Source organism: Ceratotherium simum, chromosome 5 (assembly GCF_057802395.1).
Source record: "Ceratotherium simum simum isolate JZ-2026a chromosome 5, ASM5780239v1, whole genome shotgun sequence".
Classification (NCBI taxonomy): Eukaryota; Metazoa; Chordata; class Mammalia; order Perissodactyla; family Rhinocerotidae; genus Ceratotherium; species Ceratotherium simum.
In genome coordinates, this window is record NC_141904.1 from 67,876,854 (window position 1) to 67,900,460 (window position 23,607).

Below are 23,607 nucleotides of genomic sequence, written 5' to 3' on the forward strand. Positions count from 1 at the left end.
TCACACTTGATTCTCAATACCTTTCCTGGCCTTACCTAATGCGATTACTGTACATTCCAACAGTAAATATCACAGGCTCTATCTCCAAGATGTATCTTCAACCCATTTATTTTGTCATCTCTACTGTCATCACCTTCATCCACACTCTTATTGGGGCCATAGCAACAGCTCTTAATCAATCTCCCTGCTCCTACTCCTGCAGCGGTGTGATTTAAAAATAAATAAATAAGTCAGTTCATGTCTCTCCCTGTGTATTCATCTTCTACTTGCTGCTATGACAAACTACCACAAACTTAGCATCTTAAAAGAACACAATTTGTCCTCTTAGAATTCTGTAGCATAGAAGTCTGACACTGAGACAGAAGTCCCACTGGGATAGAATCGAGGTGGAGGCTGGGCTGCACTCCTGGAGGCTCTGGGGGAGAATCCATCACCTTGCCTTTTCAGCTTCTAGAAGCCATCTGTGTACCTTGGCTCGAGGCCCCCTTCCTCCGTCTCCAAAGCCAGCAATGTTGCATCTCTCTGGCCCTGCTTCTGTCATCAGTCATTGTGTCTCCTGCTCTGACTCTCTTTTCTGCCTCTTTCTTCCACTTTTAAGGAAGTGCTGAACTGAGATCCGATCAGTGAGAAGAGTCCAGCTAAGAACAGAGCTTTCCAGGCAGAGGCAAAGATTCTCTGGTGGGGTAAGTTTAAGGCCCATTTGTGATTATATTGGGCCCACCTAGATAATCCAGGATAATCTCCCTATTTTACGGCCAGCTGATTAGCAACCTTAATTTCCCTTTGCCATGTAACCTAACCTAGCTATGGGTTCCAGGGATTAGGACATGGACATCTCTGAGGGGGCCACTATTCTGCCTACCGCACCATGCTTAAAACTTCACAGTGGCTTCTCCTCACACTGGACTAAAATCTGTCTCCTCATCGAGGTCTATGAGGATGTTATGATACATGGCCTCCCCACACCATGCCCGACCTCTCTGATCTCTTCTGATATCACCGCCACCCCTCTCGCTACGCCACACTGGTGTTCTCTCTGTTTCTGGAACACCTAAAGCTCTGGACATCAGAGGACATTTGCTTCTGTCTTGGAGGCTCTTTCCTTGGCTAGCTTCTTCTCTGATCAGGTCTCTGTCCAGCAGCACCTCTTCAGATGCCCTGCTTGACTGCCTTCCCCTCTCCACCCGCATCCCCAGTCTCTATCACCTCACCCTGATTTATTTCCTTTGTAACACGTATTGCTACCTGAAATCACCTTACTTACTGACTTGTTTCCTTATTTCTTGTCTTGTCTGTCTCACCTCGAGAACATAAGCTCCATGAGGGCAGGGACCTTATCTGTCTTCTCTACTGAAGCTCTAGGGCCTGAACATGGCCCAGCACGTAACAGGTGTGCAATACATTTTTGTGGAATAAATCTCATTATTGCAAGAACATCTTCTGGCCATGCTGTTGTAGGCAGGGGCCTTGCATGGTGATCTTATTGAGGTTAAATATAATTTATGAGTAATGTTGTTGAAATGAGTTGGGAGCCTAAGTGGTGAACAATTTCTAAGACACAGTCATAAAAAGGATGGAGACTCTTCCAACTTAATCTGCCGCTGGATACCACAGTATTGCTACAGTCCATCAACCATCTCCTAAAAGATACTCTCACATTTTCACTGCTAGTTTGTCCAGAGACAAAATGTTTGGCAATCCACGGCAGTAAAGGCAGGACTCAGAGACAGTTTTGGTCTCTGTTTCCACTCTGTTGGTGCAGAGGGACGTTTACAGTAAGGCAAAGCTAGTTTGGGCAACAGGTGGTTTGATGACTTCCAGTAGAAATCCAATAAATGAACTGGGCATAGCCATCAAACTTTTCTAAAAGCTAATAATTTCAAATCAAAGCATTTAACGCAATGTGAAAAAATAAAGCACATTAGTCAAAGGAAGTTAAATTCAATATGACAATATTAAAAATGCATACCAAAAACTAACCTCATTTTGGTTTAGTATTTTCCGGTATTCTGTGCTCCGTGCAAGGATGGTGACTCGAATTTTTCCATCCTGTAACCAAAAGGAAAAGGCAAAATAATGCTGTATATGCCTGGACAGATGAACACCTGAACCTAAAATGTGATTTTCACAAAGAGAAGAAACTCATTAAGGATACATTTATGGAACTATTCAATTTTAGCCGGATCCCTTCACAGTTCTCTCAGGGAATAGAAATGCATCCACGTCAGCCACAGAAGACAAAACCTGTTTATTACACTACTTTTGTTTGGTTGGTTGTGTGGATTTTTTGGCAGAGGTTGTGTGGGTCAGGTGGGAATTTGGGGGAAGATGGGGAGATACAGTGAAAGAAAGGGGAAACAAAAAAGGAAAAAAAGCACATTCTTCCACGACCCCTTAGTTTATCTTTCATAGATGCTGACATCTGATTTCAGATCACTCCACGTCAGAAATCGTTCACACAGAAAACACTCTCTTCTGATTATTTCTTTTTCTGCAAAGCAGGTATTGATTTTTATTCGGGGTGAAAAGTCAAGCCCACCTGAGAACCCATAATGTGTTCATTACCTTGGGTCCCTCTTGTGTGATGTTCAGTCTGTGTAGTACATGCTGGGAAAATGCCCTGAATAATCCAGTATTTTGACAGCCAGATATCTAAAATAAAAACAATAGTTCAATTTACAATGAATATTTCTGCATTACTATTTAAGATGTTCTCAAGTTATATATAAATGTTATTTTAAAATCTATCAAGAATAAATTCTGTCAATATGAATGTTAGCAATTGATGACATGCTTACCAGAGGGGTATTATAGAACAGCCCGTATCTCATTCGAGGGAGCAATGAAAAAATAGCTTCTTTAAAACATACCTAAGAAGGAAGATATTTGAAAAGGTAAGAGAATACAATCTGCACCCTTCACACCCAAACAGCACTTATAATTACAAAAAATAAATGTGAGTTAATCTCTGTTTTTCATTAAAATATTCTGAATAGCAAACTATTTCACTCAAGTGAAATTCATGTTTTTGGAAAAGCTATGGGAAGAAGTTTTTTAAAGTTACGTGGTTAATAACAAGGAGGATTCTAATTATAAAAAGAGAAACTAAGAAGTCAGAAATCAATGGTAATAGCTAACACAAACTCATACGAAATATTTATTTGATGAGTGAGTCATCTGCAATGACAGTTATTTACAGACATTTCAGTCAAGTTTCCAGTACCCTTTTGGAATCGTAAGTTTTCAAATGGATAACATTATAATCAGTAAATGCTTTCCATGTGTCGGAGAACAGGTCACCATATCCATAGGAGCTCTGAAAGTGGAAATAAAGTAAGTTAGGGCTTTAAAAGGATACAACATAGCTTTACAAAAACACAAGAAAATACTGGAATTCGCTTGTTAGCATTAAGAACTAACGATCCTAAACAAGCTCATAAAATCCATATAAGAAAAATGGATTTTCATCTGGGGCCTGAGCAAGTTACCTAATTTAATGTAATGTCATCAGAAATAATCATCCCAATTATAATCTTAGTATGCTAGAAGTGTTTTGTTTTTCCACCCCACCCCTTTTTATTCTTGTGTCTGAAACTACAGTTGTTGTGGGTTTTTTCCTGTGAATTTTCTTTCCAAACCACACATACACACAACACATACATACATCACCATTTGTACACACTGATATGCTCAGTGAGCAGAAACCATGCAGGTAAATGGAATACGCTTTTGGAAAGAAATTTCAGAGTGAGAAAATGCCTTGAAAATTTTCACATTAAAAATAGAATGAATGTCATTCTATGAAATGATCTCCCCATTGACTAACATGTGATAATTCCCCACTAACATTAATGATAAGAGTAATAATAATAATAGCATCTTGCATACTTCCTACATCCCAGGCACTGTTCTAAGCACTCAATATTATTAACACATTAAACCACCCCACAAACTTAATGAGCTAAGTAATATCATTATCCCCATTTTACAGATGAGGAAACTGAAACACAAATTTAAGTAATTTGCCTAAATTATAGAGCTGGTGCAGAGCCAGTCTGTTTGCTTCCAGACTCCATGCTTGTAACTTCTATATGGCGGCTGCCTCTCACTGGGAACTAGTTCTTTCTGGTACACTTACCAAATGCATTTCATTTTTGAAAAGTAGAAATTAATTATGTACTCCATTAGCTAACTGAGGGAGATCAATTTATTTTAAGATGGTATAACTTAAATTGAAAAATTCAACCAAAAGAAATATATGTTGTAGGATTACATTCAAGGTCTACAGTTGGTTATATATTATGTTCATGTATTTTTATCTTTATAGCATTCTTTTTTCAGATTTGAAAATTTATGTTGCACATATCAGAGTTACTTCAAAGTTATTGAGAACTGTTAGATATGGTGGTAAACAAATTCTTTCGCGGCGGCCCCTGGCTTAGTGGTTAAGTGCGCGAGCTCCGCTACTGGTGGCGGGGTTTGGATCCAGGCGTGGCAACGACGCACCCGCCACGCTGAGGCGGCGTCCCACATAAAGTAGAGGAAGATGGGCACGGATGTTAGCCAAGGGCCAGTCTTCCTCAGCAAAAAGAGGAGGACTGGCATGGATGTTAGCTCAGGGCTGATCTTCCTCACAAAGAAAAAAAAAATTCTTTCTTTCAATGTTACTGCAATGCTGTTCTAATGAAGGCCCCTCTTAGCACCATCAAAAATGACATGTCCCTGTTCTGGCTCAAGAATAAATAAAGGGCAATTAAGAGAAGTGATTCTAGACTGTTTCTTGGGATAAAATACTTCGGATAAAATTAGATACCTTTGAAAGGGAAATTTATTTATTTATTTATTTTTTGTGAGGAAGATCGGCCCTGAGCTAACATCTGCCAATTCTCCTCTTTTTTGCTGAGGAAGACTGGCCCTGGGCTAACATCCGTGCCCATCTTCCTCCACCTTATATGGGACTCCGCCACAGCATAGCTTGACAAGTGGTGCGGCGGTGCGCGCCCGGGATCCGAACCGGCGAACCCCGGGCCGCCGCAGTGGAGCGTGTGCACTTAAACACTTGCGCCACTGGGCCAGCCCCTGAAAGGGAAATTTAATAATAAAATATAGTAATCTGACTGATCCATTTTCAGGGAAATCATGTATTATTCAGTAATAACCACCTCTAGAAGCTTCTTTTCCATGTCCTTCAATTTCGAATAATCTGCCACAAGGGAAGGAGGGACTTCTTTCTAGTCTCATATTGAAGAATATTTGGATAGTCTTAAGAATGACATAAAATTTCTTCCTGGGTATGTCTCAAATTTAAACAGGCACATAACCTATTACGTAGACCTTCCCCCTATAGGATCTGTCCTACAGAAATGCTGGGATGAGTGTATAAAGATGTAAGTATATGGAAAGGATGTTCATGGAAGCATTTCAGTAAATAGCAAAGAACTGGAAACAAACTAAACATGATCGGGGTGAGGGCAAGAGATAAAACATGCACTGAGGCATGCACTGAATATCCATAACATCCCTCAAATGGAATACTATGTAACCGCTACAAAAATGATAACCTTTAAATGTACTGACTTGGAAAGATGGCCATGATATAACATTAAGTTAGCAATATGAAAGAGAGAGTTTATTTCCTATAAGGATAAAAACACATCTTTATACAAACTTTATATATTATATATATATCCTTATACAAATCCTTATACAAATTTTGTATAAGGATATATTTACATTTATTAAAATAAACCAAGTCTCACAAGGGACTCTCACATGTTAAGTGCAGTGAGCTCTGAGGGAAATGGTGAAGAGGAAGAAGGAGACTTCTTTCAGGTATTATAACCAGGTATTACTTGCATAATTAAAAAATAATAACAAAGCTATACTACTTCTCAGCACAAGAAAATGTGGAAAGCCTGCAGTAATCTCCCTTCTATTCATTCTGTTAATAAGAGCAGCCCTACTGTGCCCAGAAAAGCTCCTGCAGGAGTATCCGTCTGTGCATCCTAGAGGGTGGCAGCCTTGCCCATCCCACCGAGGAAGCCATGTGCCTGAAGGGAAAGGCCAAACTGCTGAGCTCTGCGAGGATGAGAGGGAAGGCCTCATAGGCTTCTTTGTGGGGACAGTTTGTAAAACGCCACTAAGATCTGAACTGCAGCCACAGCCACCTCCCTGCTCCTCCCCTGGGCACGTTGCTTGTCCGAGGCCTTCAGGACTGGCTCTGGGGCAACACTGACCACTGTGGGGGGTTCGCATCCCAGTCAGCCTAGGGGTCACAGAGCTGCTTGATCCAGCAAAAGAGAAAAGTCGGCAGCCACACAACACCTTAATACCATCTCTATCTGACCTACGGTATTCGGTGGTGGGCCTGAATTCTGATGCAGCCCGGGAGACTTGCCTGTCTTGAGAACCTGAATCAGCAACCAGCAAAGGCCTCTCTGACCAAGAACGCAGACTAAGAATGGACGCAAGGAGAGTAGCAAAGGAGGGAGGTCACATCAGGGCAGCCAACCTGCTCGCTAAACCCATCCTGCCTGTCCGTGCCAGTCACAGTCAGACTGCCCTAACATCACTGCCCAGGTGACTGAGTCACCTGGAGTCCTCGTGGTGGCCGTGCATCCTATTTATCCATCCCAGAGAGAAGGCACAGAAGAGGAGAGGGTTACAGATGTGGGCTGAGTGTAACTTCGTCCACTTGAGGAAGACATGGGAAAGCAAGCAACAAGATACCAGGAAGCTTCTGGAAAGTGTCTGGGAATCTTTCTGTCAACAGGTTCTGCAGGGAACTATAGGGAGGTGACAAAGCATTGCGGTTTCAGGGCACAGGTCTGCGGTCAGACTGCCTGGCGTTAAATCCTTGACTCCACCCCTCGCCGGCTGTGTTATCTTAGAAACCCGGCAGCTGCTCAGAGCCTCAGCCTTCTCCTCTGTAAAATAAGCTAATAAAAACCCTAGTCCACGAGGGTTGTGAGCATTAAACAAGATAACATCAGGAGTAATAAAAAAAAAGTACCACAACCCTGAGTTAATCATTCGGGGCTTCTGACAGCCGGTGACTGTGGCCTAGAAGCACTTACAGAAAAAGAATAAAAGAAAGGGACTGTTGCTTCCTTTGCTCACAGAAACATTTCCAAGAAATGAGACTGTGGTAGCAGCAAGACTGGAACACAAGAGGAAAACATAAAAACACGCAAAGAAGGAAACCAAAAGAGAGCATTAACATGCCGAGAATTATAGGACCAGTTCTCATAGACTTCAAGCCAAACTGCAGGTCCAGGGAGCAGTGATAACGAAGACCCCTCTACGCGGCTCTACTACAAGCCGCATCTCTGTGAAAAGAGCGATAGCAAAACCATTTCCTCTTCTGCACGAGAATTTGACCTTCAGTTAACTGTCTAGCTCTGTTCTCTGGAAACGAAGACAGCAGATATCAACTGTGTTTCTAGGTAACATTGCTTATGATTTAAAAAGACGCTTGATGGGTAAATTGCATCTGGACTGGGGAAGAACACTATGGCTCTTGTAACTGTGGTGTCTCTTGGGATCCTGGGGGCTTGGCCAACGCAGTTGTTGGGGAGACACTGGCCCCCGTGCGACATGAGGTGGCTGTACCTGCCCCAGGTGGATCCCATCTCCTTGCACCTGAGCTGCTAGAAGAACTCCCCCAGCAGAAGTGCAGCTGCTGGAGGACTCCCCTGAAGAAATGCCTGATGCTGCCCTGCCAGCCAGCCCTGCAATGTCGTTCTGAATAGACTCACGCCAAGAGGGGGGCCGACGAGCGTCTTGTGAGTCGGAACGTTTACTTGAACCTTAGCTGACCTCTTGGTGGGTGTTCTAACTCCCCAGTGTAGGCAGCCCTGCTTGTGTACGCTATAAACCTCTTGTTCTCCTTATCATTGTCATCGTCATAGTTAACATTCAGAGCACACATGCTGTGTGCCCAGCATTGTGACTGTTCCCACGCTATATGGTTCATCCTCAAAATGACACTGAGGTAGACACTACAATAATTTCATTTCACAGGTGAGTGTGCTGGGCAACTTTTGGGGTTACCTTGGCCAGTGGAGGGGTCAGATATGGGAAGAAGCAGGAAAAAGGCAAGTAAAGAAGGAGAATGAAAGAAAGACTGCCCTAAAAACAAGTAAGCAAATAGCAGTATAATTCAACATCCGTATTTATGTGTGTGCCTAAGACTCGCCCTGGGTAGTGAGCTGATACACACAGCACAATCTGGCATGAAGCAAGTCACAAAGGGAAGCTGCAATTAAGCAAAGGCAGACAGTAATTACAAGAGGCCAAACTGGAAACAGAGGCAAGCTCTCCCCACGTGGGTCACGTAGGGGGTCACCAAGGTTAAACAAATGACAGTCTTTATATGTCTGTCTCAGAGAACCACTGAGCACAGATCTTTGGAGCTCTACCTGCCCAAAGGGGAAAAGAAATCTTTCACTACCTCATTCTAAATTTCAAAGAACTAAGGTATATGCATACATATGTATCTGCCTATACGTATACATATATGTAAATGCATATACACAGATATATTTACACCCATCTGCATATGTATGAATGTATGTGTGTATATGTGTGTATATTTAAATGTGAGTGTCTTAAAAAATTTCATTTCACCACATCAGAGTCACATAGTTATTGAGCAAGGCAAAGACAGAGCAGAAGCACAGAGAACATTCTTACTTACGGTGTCCCACATCACGATATACACGTCTGTACTGAATGAATTATTAACGTGCTGAGTAATATAAAGATTGATAAAATCACAGAAGTGGTGATACATGTTAACGCCTAGTATTGGAAGAAAGAAATCTATGTTAATTAACCCCAAAGAAAAAACAATTAAACAATTTTTATTTTACCCCGTATTTATAGTTTGGTGGACTTTTAGCTAAAATAAATGGGGAAAAAAGGTAAGAGTTTTTCCAAACATGAAATAATCTATACACAGGTAGTCCTCAATTTACAGATTGATTGGGTTCAAAAATTCAAAAATTCACTTTAAAATTAGTTATTTAGAAATTAGGAATGCATTTCCCATATACACTAAGTAACAAATGATCATTAAGTTCCCAGACAAATAATAACAGAAGTCTATTTAGCTCAAAATGGGGTAGAACTATAGGGCCATGAAGACTAATCGCTATTTTTTATGATCATTTATTTTTTAAAATCAATTAAGCAACACCTGTTCATCATAGAAGTATTGGCAACGATGGCAACTATTTACATTTTGGTATTTTTCATTCCTGTCTTTTTCCCCTATTTATCCACTACTTACAACATTGCTTCTTGGGAAAATACTAACCAACTATCATTTAGAAGAACTGAATGTCTCATGTTCTAATTGAAAGAGCATGAACTTTGGAGTCAGAAGAACCAGGTTGAATCCCAGCTCAGCCATTCACAAGCAGAGTTCTCAGATAAGTTCATCAAGTCCCTAAGCTTCTCTAGCAGAAATAGGAAATCGTTATACTTAGGTGCCAGCTTTGTTAGGAGAAATCCCCCAACAATAATGTATCCAAAATTACCCAGCCCCGTGCCTGGCACATGGTGAAACCTTTAGGAAGGCTACCTGGATCCTGCTGGGTCAAACAGAGGAGCGGGGAGCAAGGGTTCTGCTATTCATAAGTTCCTAAGTGCGTCATTAAAAAGAAACGGAACACACTCTCTCTCCCTCTCCCTCCCTCTCTCCCTCCAGCTCTCCCCCAACTCCATCCCTCTCTATCTCTCCCCCCTCACCCCTCCACCCCCACCCCTGCTCCCTCCCTCCCTCTCTCTCTCTGTCTCTCTCTCTCTCTCTCTCTCTCTCTCTCAATTTAGGTATGCAGGACCCAGCATTCAACCTGGAAACATGCAAACCTAAATGGGATGAAATTCCAAGAACTGACATTTAAAATACATACTTTAAGGGAGGGAAAATGTTAATTAAAAGAAAAACAATGACTCTCAAAAGCAGAAATCATAAAATACTCTGACTTCGTTCCCACAGTAAATAATAACATTGTGTGCCAGAAAATCAGAGTGAAAAATACTCAATTTCTGTAAGTCATTATGCTGTACACCACAAACTGATCTAGTGCTATATGTCAATTATATCTCAATAACACAGAAAGAAAGAAAGAAGAAAGAAAAAAAATACTCAGTTCTTTTTAGACTGATATCTTAGATGAATGTGCGGAGGGGCTCCTTTTCACCCGGAAAAATCTTGGCAAAGATCACATTTTCAAATGAGTAAGAAAAAGAAAGTTCAATGACAACACATGCCCTTTTCCCAGGTTGGCACACGGCACACATAGCTCTTTCAGGTATCACTCAGCAAGTTCATACATTTACTAAGGAATGCAGCATGCACAAAACAGAGGTTGGGGCTATGAGGATTCACAAATGAGGGGGAAAACGCAGGCTCCGTCCTCAAAAAATGTGCCTCCTAGTGAGTCTTGTTCTGTAGAACGCTCATTCTCTCAAGGGAAGAGTTAATATGAAAAAGAAAACTGATTGACAGCATAATTTAGAAGAAAAAGTAGAGTTATGAATATAGGAAAGAAATGGCACATGACTACACTAGCCTATTATTCCTACTTTACATACTTTATTGCATAAGTATCTACATAAATCTAACAGTTCACACATATTCGACTCTTTTACAGGCAGAGCACAGTGTTTTCTTTGCCCCTTTTTAATTTGCATATTTGAAAAATGAGTCAGGACCTCGAACATAGCATTTTCACTTGCTCTTATTTCAAAAACCTAAATTTGTCTGATTTCTGAACCTAATACTTTGTGATATAAGAATTATGACTTCAGAAGGCAGAACACATTAAAAATATCATCAATAAATTATAGTAATTCTGAAATATTCATGACAGAGGGCTCCCTATATTTCACTGTAAGCCCAGCCCCTCATGAATTTTGATATGGTGTTTCATAGTAATCTTCAACTCTTATAATGAGAGAGGGAATGTGGTACGATTCATGTTTCTCCTCTCCGGGGCAACTAGTCCACAAAGTTAAAGCTCTGCTTGCAAGTTGAGAGTTAGAAGCTATAGGCATAAATGGGAAAATAATTTTAATTTTAACTTTTTTTCCAACAATATACTGCAGTGCTAACTTCCAGAGGAATTTTAAGTTCACTTTAGTCACGGAAATGATATCAGAAAGTTTGCCAGAAGAGGTCATGGGCGTTCCCTTTCCTCTCACAGCATATACATGGTTTTTACTTTTAAAATATCTCTATTGAAGCACAGTCTAAATCAAGTGATTAGAGAAACCAAATGGGGTAAATTTAATTATGAAAGGTATACATACACCTTCTTCTCTCATCTTTTGATTTTGATTGAGTCGTTTGATACAAAAGTGCAGGTTTCTTCTACAATACCAAAGGCATTAAATAATGGGACGTTCAAACCAGTTCACTTCTTCAGAGAAGAAAGCAAAAAGCAAATCCACTGTTGAATGTCGTACCACTTCCCAAAAAGGCATAGGAAATCACCACATACATATATCAAAAAAGGAACAAAGCCTCATTACCGAATAAATAAATAACAGACAAATTAACTTCTCACCTGCATCCAATTTCATGAAGTAGGTTGGCTTTTCAATAACAATGTCACATTTAGCATCTTCTATAGGTCTGAAGTTGAGCTGAGTGTAGCTTTGGAGCTCAGCAAACCTGGAATTATGAATTGGGAGATGCTTTCAAAGTGATCCTCCTCAACATCCTACTGCAACATTGTAACTTAGGATCTCTTCCTTAGGGGGACTTTATTTCTAGAATATGCTCTTATGAAGACATATGGAACTTCTCAAACTTACTAACATTTATATAACTTGATATCAATTTTAATGTTGAGACAAGGAACAAAAACGATTTTAAATTTCAGCCTAATGGGCAAGATAACCTGGGAACCTTCCAGACAAAAAAGAAATTTACACATTAAGTTGGCTAAATAATCTACCAGTAAAGTGGGAAGATTCATAAAGGCTTCCTGTAGTTTGACAAGGCTCAGAAGTAACACCAACCCAGAGAATCTCTTGGAATGGACTTCTTGGATTCTGAGAAGGACCACATTCCAAGAATTGAGGGCCTCAGAAAGACAGCAGACAGCTTAGCTTCCCAGAAGAAAGGAAAGTCTTTTTCTCAGAAAACATCTTTGGAAGCCGTATGGCATAGTTTTCTTCCATATAAAAGAAGACCATCACAAGCATGTGACAAGAATATTTAGAGTTAACCTAAAGATCGTTTGTAACTCTTCATCTTTGAGTCTACTTCTAATGTAAAACAAATATTAAATAAATCCTTATAAAACGCACACAATGCTGAAATACTGTGGTGGTTTCAAAAATATGTCTACAAATTCTTTGATATTTCTTCAAGAGGTAAAGTTGAATTCCCTCCCCTTGAGTGTAGGCTGGACTTAGTGATTCACTTCTAAGGAATAGGATGCGGCAGAAGTGACGGTGTGTCACTTCTGAGATTAGGGTATACAAAGAGGCCTCCATCTTGGAGCATGAGCGCCCTCTCTCTCTCTCTGTCTCTCAGACCATGTGCTCTTGGGGAAGCCAGCTGCCATGCTGTGAGTAGACTAGGGAGAGGCCCAGGTGGCAAAGAAATGACACGTCTGGCCAATAGCCAGAAACTGAAACTTACAACAACATGAGTGAGCTTAGATGCAGAATCTCCAGGCCCAGTTGAATCTAGAGATGACTCCAGCCCTTGTCAACAGCTGAACTGAAACCCGCTGAGGGACCCTGAGCCAGAACCACTCAGCTAAGCTGCCTCTCAATCCTGACCATCAAGAAACTTCGTGAGACAATAAACATTTATTGTCTTAAGCCGCTAAATTTTGGCATAATTTGTTAATCAGCAATAGATAATGAATAAAAATATACTCTAGGGTACATTTTGGAGTAATTTGTTACACAGCTATAAATAACTAACACAAATATACCCTAGGGAACTACCAGGTGGAATCAGATATCAAAACATACTAGAACTCACAAGTGCCCACTAGAATACAGAAACTCCTACTGCAAAAGTCTAAGTCAAGGAATATACTGCATTGCAGACTGTAAAGTGCCATACCAAGGTATGTTAGATTATTACCCTGAAGGATTTGCTTAGCAGGAATGTTTGATCTAAATATATATAATCTTATCTTATATAATTAACATTATATAAGAGTATCCTATGTGGCTTATGATATTGCAATTTATAATACAAAGTATGTATTTGGTCTTTGTCCCCATTCAAGGCACAAAGCACCTAAAACCCTTGGAATTTCCTAAGTGATGGAAGCCATAAAGATATCTTTTGTTATGTTAATGAGGTGATTTTTGGACTGCTTCTTAGGTTGGGGGCTGGATGCCAGGAGAACCAATCATGTGATTACAGGGTTGGAACTTTAAATCCCACCCCCTGACCTCCTGGGAGCGGAGAGGGGCTGGAGGTTGAATCAATTGCCAACGGCCAATGATTTAATCAATCATGCCTATGTAATGGAACCTCCATAAAAACCTAAAAGGAGGGAGTTCAGAGACCTTCTGGGTTGGGGAACACATGGAGATTTGGGGAGAGTGGTCCGCCTGGACAGGTCATGGAAACTCTGCACCCTTTCCCCATACCTTGTCCTATGTATCTCTTCCATCTGGCTGTTGCTGAGCTATATCCTTTTATAATAAACCTGTGACCTAGTAAGTAAAATGTTTCTCAAAGTTCTTTGAGCCGCTATAGCAAATTAATCAAATCCAAGGAGGGGGTCGTTGGAACCTCCAATCTATAGCCAATGGGTGAGAAGCACAGGTGAGAACCTGGGCTTGCGCCTGGGGTCTGAAACGGGATTGGGGAGCAATCTTAGGGGACTGAGCCCTTAACCTGTGGGATATGACTATATCTCCAGGTAGACAGTGTCAGAATTGAGTTGAATTGTAAGACACCCCGCTGGTGTCGCAGAATTGCTTGGTGGCATGTTGAAAACCTCCCACACACATTGGAACTGGGTGCTCAGAACCTTGGAGTACAAAAGGGTAGCGTGAGACTTTCTTTGGGATGATAGAAGAGTTCTGTATCCTGACTGTGGTAGGGGTTACGTGCACCTAGACATGTGATATAATTTCAGAGAACTATAATTTCATAGAACATAGAATTTCATATACATCAAAAAAAAATGAGAGCATACAAGCGCTGGTGAAATCCAAATGTGTTCAGTTAATAATAATGCACCAACGTCACTTTCCTGGTTTGGATCACTGGGCTATGGTTCTGTAAGACATCACCATCAGAGGAGCTGGGGAAGGGTACAATGGGAACTCCCAGTACTATTTTTAAACTTCTGAGTCTAAAATTATTTTAAAATAAAAAGTTTTTTAAAGTACCCTAACTCCTTAATTTCTAGAGATGGTAAATTTCTTGATAGACCATAGAACTAGTTTAATATTAAAAATGTTTTAAATCAAAATGTGTTCCCCAATTTACATAAAAATTTCAAAAAGCTGATCAATGGTGTTGAAAGCCAGGGTAGTGTCTACCTTTGGAGAGGATGATGGGGGTTGTGGGTGGGAGAGAGCCTGGGGTGCTGGTGATGGTCTACTTTTGCTTGGGTAAGAGTTACACAGGTAGGTTCACTTTTTCATAATCCAAACTTATACTTCTCTATATGCTTGTTATGTACTTCAATAAACGTGTATTTCTTTAAAAGATTTGTTCCCCAAGACACATGTAGCAATTATGAGGAGTTAATAAAAATTCATTTTTTAACTGATTTTTTTCTTTCATTAGCAAATAGTAAGTACTATATCATCTTTCCTAATATTTTATAAACATATATTAAATTCAGATACAAGTGACGGATTCACTCTGTAGCCATCACTCCCTGGAAGCTCATGCCGAGTTACCCACAAATGAAGTAACATTTTTCATTTGAAAATCCCTACCAAAATCTGTAAGTGCCAGAAATAAAGGCAAATATTTTAGAAACATATTTTTTAAAAAAATCTTACCAAGACTGCAGAGGGCTTTTGCGCTGACCTTCAGACATCAACGTACGAACATCAAGTTGACAGTGTCCTCCAATTTCACCACTCTGGAAAAAATCTTCCTTAAATCTGGTAGATAACAAAAAACTGAGTTGAGTGCAGAAAATTTTTTTATGACTCAAGCACATGAGTTGTTAACTAAGGTGGTTTACCAATTTCCAAAGCCAGTTTTGCATTAGAATTTAACTCTTTCTAACAGAATATTTCAAATGTATACAACAGTATACTGATGGACTTATAATCCAGCTTCACAATGATCAACTCATGGCCAATCTAGGTCTTCCATCCCCTACCGCTTCCCCAACCTCATCACCTTATTATTATGAAGCAAATTCAAGGCATATCTCTGGACCTGAAAATATTTCAGAATTTTCACTAGATTTTAACATCAACCACTTAAGTACCTGTCGTGGTTTCTCTTGATGTTTCTTAAATCAAGATAAAGATTGGCTGCTCTGCAATACTGAAGATAACGGGAACATACCAGACTTGAGTCATTCTGAAATAAGGTTGAGAAAAAAGAAAGAACTCTGAGTATTAACATTTCGAGGACACCCCCAGACTTGCTAGATATGTTGACAGCAGGTACACCTTCAGGTTCAAACCACACGATGTGATGAGGAAAGCTTCCCAAAGACTGCTTCTGTTTAAGGATTTTTCTCCTCCTAGCAGACTTTAGCCAAGCATAGTTTTGCCAATTTGCATACTTTTAGGTTACTGTGAAGAACTCCTAAATGTCCTATTTATGTCACCTTAAATTTTAAAGCCAAGAGCTATATGTGTGGTGCAGTTTAGTCCTCTTAAAAAAAAAAAAAAAAAAAGCACTCAGAACCATCATTACTCCCACAGCTTTGCGGAAAAGCATCTTTCAAAGATGAGCCAAACGAAACAAGGAAGAATGCACATATAAGAGACTAAAATGCAAGGCTGGAAGGGCAGTTTGCCAATTTTAATAAGAAGTACTTTCTGCAAACCATAAACCTGTGGAGTCCCTGTCTCAACAGCAACATGAGGGCAGTGTTTTCTAAATCACTGAAATAAAGGAGTTTAAGAGTCAACTACCCCCAGAGCCTGTTTCAAATACCAACAATGCCAAATGCCAACCCTGTTTCTATTTCTGCCTATCTGGTGTGTGCTGAAAGAAGGAGTGGTTTCAAAAACTTTTATCTGCTCTGGATTTTATTTATAGATTTAAATGCCATTTTATTGTTTTTCCCATAGTTCCCAATGAATACAAGGCCTTAATTTTGACCCGCATGGGGTTTTGAAATCCACCGTTGGTAAAGGATCATACTCTGATAGCACAAAACATATCAAAGTAGATCCTGGCCAGGAAGGCATTCTACAAACCACCTTGGAAGAGGTGTGCAAGGTGGGGTTGTGGCTCTTTCCCTGTCCTTTCCACAGGAACAGCTAGACTCCAGCCAAAGTATGCGACATACGAAACAGTTAAACACACTGCAGCAGTGCAGGTGAATGCCATGTCTCTCATCTTTGTGGTTCATCCACCTTGCTATAACTGCTTAAAGTCCTATTATGTGACACTCTCCAAAAACACCAGAGAGCATATATTCAATTTTTTAATGCAAGTGAATTAAAAAAAAATTTTTTTTCCTTTTCTATATTGCCCGGAGATAATGGAGACCCCTGAGATGTCAGAGACTCAGGCAGGGTTCAAGAACATGGGATAATAGACTTTAATCACAAGTACCGACAACACCATGCACCTTTAGTACTGAGTCCTTCACTAAAGCCAGGCCCTGCACTGAGCATTGTTATATGCAGAATCTCATTTCATCCTCACTACAAGCTATGAAATAGGCTTATTTTGAAAGCAGAAGAAATTGAAACATGGAAATGTTGGGTGCCCTGTCCAAGAACTGGAGTTTGAACCCTGCAGTATGGAGCCTGCTCTCCTAGTGACTACCCCAAAACTGCCTCTTGGCAACATGTTCGTCTTACCCACTGAATGCAATCTGGTATGGTTGAAAGCACACGGAAAAAGATCTGCATCTTAATTCTAGATGTATAATTCTACATAGTAGCAGTGTGGTCTTGGAGAAGTTGCTTAACTTCTCTGAGGACCCTATTTTCTTCTCTGATCAAGTGGCATTATTAATACTTGCCCTGCCTATCTGCTATAATGCTTGTGAGAATCAAACCAGCTAACATATACAAAAGCCTTTTGCAAGTATCAAGTCCTAAACAAACATAGAGCAGTAAGGTGGGGTTGTATCATCTGACCCAAGCTACTTTCAAGGGAATTTATAAAGATGCAGTTTATCAGTTCATCCCCTTAACCCTTGTGCACTGCTGGTAGGAATGTAAAGTGGTGCAGCCACTATGCAAAACAGTATGGAGATTCCTCAAAAGATTAAAAATAGAACTACCATATATCCAGCTATTCCACTTCTGGGTATTCATCCAAAGAACATGAAAACACTAATTTGAAAAGATATATGCACCCCTATGTTCACTGCGGCGTTATTCACAATAGCCAAGACTTGGAAATAACCTAAGAGCCCATCAACAGATGAGTGGATAAAGATGTGGTATATATATACAATAGAATACCACTCAGCCATAAAAAAGATGAAATCTTGCCATTTGTGACAACATGGATGGACCTTGAGGGTATTATGCTAATCGAAATAAGTCAGACACAAAAAGCCAAATACTGTATGATTTCACTCATATGTGGAAAATAAAATAACAACAACAACAAACAAACACATAGATACAGAGAAAAGAATGGTGGTTACCAGAAGGGAAAGGGGGTAGGGGGAGGGCACAAGGGGTCAAGGGGCACATGTGTACGGTGATGGACGGAAACTAGACTTTTGGTGGTGAACATGATGCAGTCTACACAGAAGTCGAAATATAATGATGTACACCTGAAATGTATATAATGTTATAAGCCAATGTTACCTCAATAAGAAAATAAAAGATGCAAGTTATCAATTTATCTTCTTTAGCATATGTTGGGGGGTAAATTCTAAACCTTGTAATATTTTAACTACCTCAAAATATGACCATCTGATATATGTGTGAAAACAAGGACATGGCTTCCAAATGAAACAGAACAACTTGATCTTGGAAGTTAAATAAAGTTTTAAGCCAAAAAATACATGACAGTGAGAGATTCCTTTCAAAGTGCCATCTATCTTGTTTTTACATTATGATCACAACACTATGAGTATTTTAAAACAAACACACTGACTTATTAAGGGATGAAACACCCACCATTTCCTTAGGCTGGCAGAGCACATGTAGTTCCTCCAGCCGTTCTCCAGCGTATCCAAAGTCAGCTTGTTTCCAGAATAGGTCCTGGGCGGATTCAAGAGTGTCCGTCCTATTTGCAAACACAAAGATTCTGTGATTTTTTTCTTTTTACTTTTATGGGACTTTGAATTTTCTTTCTAAATGTTAAAGTGCCAGAAGTCTGTCATTGCTTTAATTTTTTTAAAGTAAACTATCATAACTTTCCTAAGACTATCCCTCACTACACGAAGTTACCAAAATAAGCTATACATAGACTTACTCCCTTATAATAAAAATATACAACAGAAATGTATGAAGTTGGGATCATCTGGAACTGAAGACAATGAATTAACTACAGTTAATTACTATATTTTCTTTACCCCATTAACCTCACATATATTGAAAATACTAATTATACTTAACTTTCCCCACCAGAATCAAGAGGAAATCATCAATTTATCTTCTTAGTGTTTGTTGGGGGAAAATATTTTCTGTGATCCATACTGTTTTCTCCCTCTGGCAGAGGAAATGAGAGATATTTCTGTCCCTTGGGGGAAGAGGGGGGTTTGTCAAGTTGAATTCATGACTGTTTGAGTAGATTAATAACTGAAGGAATTACTATCTAAAACCCAAAGAGTCTAGCTGGGAATTGGGCATCAGCATACACTGCAGAGAAAGATGACTTAAAGGGGAGGAGGTGTTCCATCTAGAAACTTACCATCCCATGTCGACATAGGTGCAGACAGGATAACCAAACCTGAACTCTGGTTTGCAGGATTTCTCATAACCCCAGCAGTACTTTAGATTTTCTAAGTGTTTCTAGAACATAAAACATGTATATTTAGACTGGTCTCTCTTCTGACATTTAGAGAGGACTCTCTGATTTTTCCATGAAGAAAACAAATCTTTATAGAACTTTCATTTTTACATTTTATGAAACATATTCATGTAATAAAAATAACCAGAGTACATTCTAAGAATAGCATCTCAAAGTTCTTAACAATTATCTTTTTTCTTTTTTTTTTTTTTTGCTGAGGAAGTTTGGCCCTGAGCTAATATCCGTTGCCAATCTTCCTCTTTTACCTTGAGGAAAATTTGCCTTGAGCTAACATCTGTGCCAGTCTTCCTCTATTTTATATGTGGGCCGCCACCACAGTAGCCGCTGACGAGTGATGTAGGTCCGCATCCAGGAACCAAACCCAGGCCACCAAAGCAGAGTGCACTGAACTTAACCACTAGGCCACGGGGTTGACACCCTCTTAACAATTATCTTTAATCACTACCCTCCACCATGTCTATCCCTTCACGAAAAGTTGAGGCTTTACCTAGACTACCAAAGACCACTTGAAGGGCCAGCCTGGTGGTGTAGTAGTTGGATTTGTGTGCTCTGCTTCGGCAGCCCAGGGTTTGTGGGTTCCAGTTCTGGGTGCGGACCTACACACTGCTCATCAAGCCATGCTGTGGTGGCGTCCCACATACAAAACAGAGGAAGCTTGGCACAGATGTTAGCTCAGGGACCATCCTCCTCAAGCAAAAAGAGGAAGATTGGCAACAGATGTTAGCTCAGGGCCAATCTTCCTCACCAAAAAAAAAAAAAAAAAAGACCACTTGAATTGGAATTTCTGGAAGTAGCTAATGCCTTTCTCAGTGAGCAAACTGATTCTAAAATCAGTCCCTGAAGAGTCATATAAAACGGAATTTCTATCACCAAAATGATCACAGCTAAAATGAATGGATCAGCAACTTTACTTATCAGTCAAGATCAGCAGAGACCCCACAAGACAGCAAGAGAGCTCTGCAGCCCTTGGGGGACACAGCAGCTGCTGTTGGCCAGGGAGCTTAGAAGGCCCTTCTGCAAGGCCCCAGGAGCAGTGCTGGTCTGTTCCCAGGTCTGCTTCTCCACGTGCTTCCTGTGCCAGCACCATGGGAAAGGAAGTGTCTCACAATGCCCGGCTTTGATCTCTCAGGCCTCCTGAGACGTCTTAATGGGCTCCAATTTGAGGCCTTTTCAACAACTCTAAAACAGAAGGAAGGCCACAGTAACACTCTTAATTACGTGGAGACAGAGGCGGAGGTGTTGTTACTGAAATTAAGCGCTAAGAGACCCTCTTAAGTGCCGTTTCAGAAAGAAGAGGTGTGACATTCTTTGGTGACTTTTAACTAGATATTCTTTTCTGCATAAAATCTAATTTGCTTCATTTACAGAAGATACAAACAGGCGTCCTATTTATTTTATTAGTGATTTAGATTTTAAACCTCACTCTTGTGAGTGGCACATAATTTGAAGCAAAGTTTAGTCACTTAGAAGCGTTAGATGAAATACAATGACTGACCCACAGTTGCAACCAACAGACAGAATTCTATTTTCAGGTTCAAGTTATAAAGCAGAACTAGTAAGCCAGCCTCAATTGCATCCTTTTAAAAATAAATAAGAGGAGAAGAAATAATACTTACCTTATAAGGACAGTGTGAGTCTTTCTTACAGACCGTGGCAATATGCCCGTTATTGTGCAAAAAGAAGGGAATGTGCTCTTCCGGCAGGCGGATGCTGGTGTAGTTAAACAGAGGTTCGCCTGGAATGCCATCACCCTCGGGAGAAGCCTCCTCCTGGCCACTCAGTGGGACGTCATGAAATAATACTCCAAAGACAAGCAGCATTAACATAGCAACTTCCCAACCTAGAGATCAAATTGAAAACACCTTCGTTAAGACAGATCCTTTAAAAGTCAATGAGGTCAAGGGCTCAGCATAATTACAACAAGCTTTGCTACATCACTGAGTAATGTTCCTTCATTCAACCAATATTTATTGTGCACCTGTTATAAGCCAGGTACTGTGTTAGGAGGTAGGTATACAGGAGTGAACAAAACAAGCGAGACCCTTGCTTACACGGAGCTTAAAACCTAGTCCAAGAGACATAAAATAAACAATCAAATAACTTCAGATGATGACAAGAGCTGTGAATAAAATCAATCCAGGGCCAGCAAACTTTTTCTGTAAAGGGTCAGGTAGTAAATATTTTTAGCTTTGCAGGCCATACAGTCTCTGTGGCAACGACACATCAACTCCTTTGTCAGGAAAGCAGGCATAGCCTACGCTAAAGGAATGGGGGTGGCTGTGTTCTAATAAAATTGTATTTACAAAAATGGGAGGGCCTCGATATGATCCAGTTTGCTGATCCCTGAAATAAAGTAAGGTAATATGACGGACAACATAGTATGGTGGTTCAGAATATGGACTTTAAAGCTAGACCACTTAGGTTTGAATCCACCTGCAGCTTCCTAAGCTGTATGACCTTGAGCAAGCTATTTAACCTTTCTGTGCTTCAGCTTTTCCATCTGTAAAATGGAAATCATAATAAAACTTCCTCATAGAGCTGTTGTGAGTTAAATATCGGTAAAGTATTTAGATGTACCTGGCATGTTAAATGCTATGTAAGCGTACATTAAATAAATGTTTAAAGGTATGTGGGATGGGGTGCGGGGTACTAAGTAACATTTGAGCTGAGACCTGAATGATGAGGAGTGGGGAAAACACGTCAGGGAGAGAGAAGAAAAGGAAGTACAATGGCTCAGAGCAAGAGTATATGTGCTGAATAAAAACTAATAATCATAATCAGTCTGTGAGTGTATACTATGTGCCAGGTACTCTTCCAATTACCAAGGATGACGTTGTGAATGTGCAGTTGAGAGCTAAACTCCTTGCCTTTGTGAAGCTTACATTCCAGCGGATATAATAACAACCTATGATAATAATAACTAAGACTTAGAAAACTCCAAAAGTGAAATCCAGGCAGTCTGCCTCAGAGACTGTGCCCTTAAACTCCCCCGATCCTGCCTTAGTATTGTGAAAAGAGATAATGGTCACGGATGTTACTGTATTTATAACTCACCCCATAAGGATTAAATCTCTTGCACCAGATTTCTCCTATATATCGCAGAAAATAATTGTGCCATTCTTGGTTCACTTTAGCCGTATCTTTGCTCTATTTTTTAAAAAAAGGTGCGCCCTCCACTGGCTGATAGAAATTTATTACACATGAGGTGCCCCCAGCAAGGTCTTCTGTCCCTGGGGCATACTGGAAAACCCAGCTTTCAAAATCAGCCTTCACTGACTATGGGCGATGAAGATAGGGCCTTTAGAAATAGGCTGCTATGTTCGAGAAGAAATCCTTTTCCCCTCTGGAGTGATAACTATAGTGGTTTTTCTTTTAGGTGGCTCTGAAGAGTATATGGTTATCTGTTGTAAAGGTGATCTGAATTAATATTTTTAGTTAGGACTTTTATCCAACAGTGAGTTGATAGCAATTTTACAAAACTTAAAAATACATATTAATAGTAACAGTGATTCTCCTTAGAATTAAAATATTTACCTCTTTAATCCTCAGAACCACCCAGAAGCTGTTGCGATGTTTCAGGTATCTAAAACCTGTCAGAAATGAAACATATCACCCTTAAAGGATGCTAAAGTAGACTTTAACATCTAGGTGATAATTTGAATTAAAGGAAATTTTAAGAGAGAAAATAATGTAATGAGATAACCTATAAGCAGAGGGCCTGGCATTTAGTGAGAACACCTACACAGAAGGCCTGGCTCACGGTGCTCTCTTTGCCTTTAATGAATACCATACTGCTAAAAGCCAAGTTACAGGACTCCCCTCAACACAGTAACTTAGGCTAGGTTCTGATGGTGAGCAGGAAGGAGACAGTCCACTTTTATACAGGCATCAACTGGTACAGGCCAACCGGCCACTTGGCAGGTAAGCATTCCTCGGAGCAAACAACTTGCCTGTTCTCACTGCAGCAATCCTGCTCGCTGAATCACACTGCCACCTGGGCTTTTCTACTACCTGAGCCTCAAGGTTCAACAGGCAGGATGTCCTATCCTTTGACTCATCCTTCCCAGTGATAAAGTCATTACTATGACCAAGTCCTAACCTTTGTTTATCCAAGTCCATTGTCCTCGACTGAGCTCTAGCCAAAACTAAACCCAGTGATCCATGGAGAAGAAGTAAAGCTCAGGTCATGGGAACAATCTAGACTCAGACCAGAAACCTGGCTTTCGCGGTGGGCAAGTACCCACTTGCGTAAGTTAGGAGGCGGCTGCCGGTGCCTGAAAATACAACCCCGCGGCCTGGCAGAGAGCCTTTCTGGTGCTGAGTCCTCTTGCAAGGCCCCGCAGGGATGGGTGGGTGCTCTTCTCCAGCGGATGGAAGCTTGAGCGGCTGAGCTTTTTCCTTCAGCACAAGAGGCTGGCTCCCTCCACTTCTGTATTCCTTGACTGGATTTCCACAGGCCTACA

The 23,607-nt window shown here is 40.5% G+C and overlaps 1 protein-coding gene across 6 annotated transcripts in view; it reads right to left on the bottom strand.

Moving 5' to 3' along the window:
* EOGT (EGF domain specific O-linked N-acetylglucosamine transferase) overlaps window positions 1-23,607 on the bottom strand; it is a 34,559-nt gene that overhangs the window by 10,020 nt on the left and 932 nt on the right. For 3 of the 6 annotated variants that reach the window (XM_087431313.1, XM_004419905.3, XM_087431309.1), the window contains exons 2-14: window positions 23,389-23,602; window positions 22,679-22,734; window positions 20,761-20,984; window positions 19,025-19,125; window positions 18,289-18,397; window positions 15,450-15,544; window positions 15,010-15,114; window positions 11,577-11,683; window positions 8,699-8,802; window positions 3,224-3,316; window positions 2,799-2,870; window positions 2,566-2,652; window positions 1,981-2,049 (exon numbers count right to left, since the gene is read on the bottom strand). In XM_087431313.1, coding sequence (XP_087287439.1) covers window positions 1,981-2,049; window positions 2,566-2,652; window positions 2,799-2,870; window positions 3,224-3,316; window positions 8,699-8,802; window positions 11,577-11,683; window positions 15,010-15,114; window positions 15,450-15,544; window positions 18,289-18,397; window positions 19,025-19,125; window positions 20,761-20,970 — 1,152 coding nt within the window. In that variant the 5' untranslated portion in view covers window positions 20,971-20,984; window positions 22,679-22,734; window positions 23,389-23,602. Of the gene's footprint in view, window positions 1-1,980; window positions 2,050-2,565; window positions 2,653-2,798; window positions 2,871-3,223; window positions 3,317-8,698; window positions 8,803-11,576; window positions 11,684-15,009; window positions 15,115-15,449; window positions 15,545-18,288; window positions 18,398-19,024; window positions 19,126-20,760; window positions 20,985-22,678; window positions 22,735-23,243; window positions 23,603-23,607 lie in introns of all 6 variants that reach the window. The other 3 variants (XM_087431310.1, XM_087431312.1, XM_087431311.1) reach the window with 3 other exon arrangements.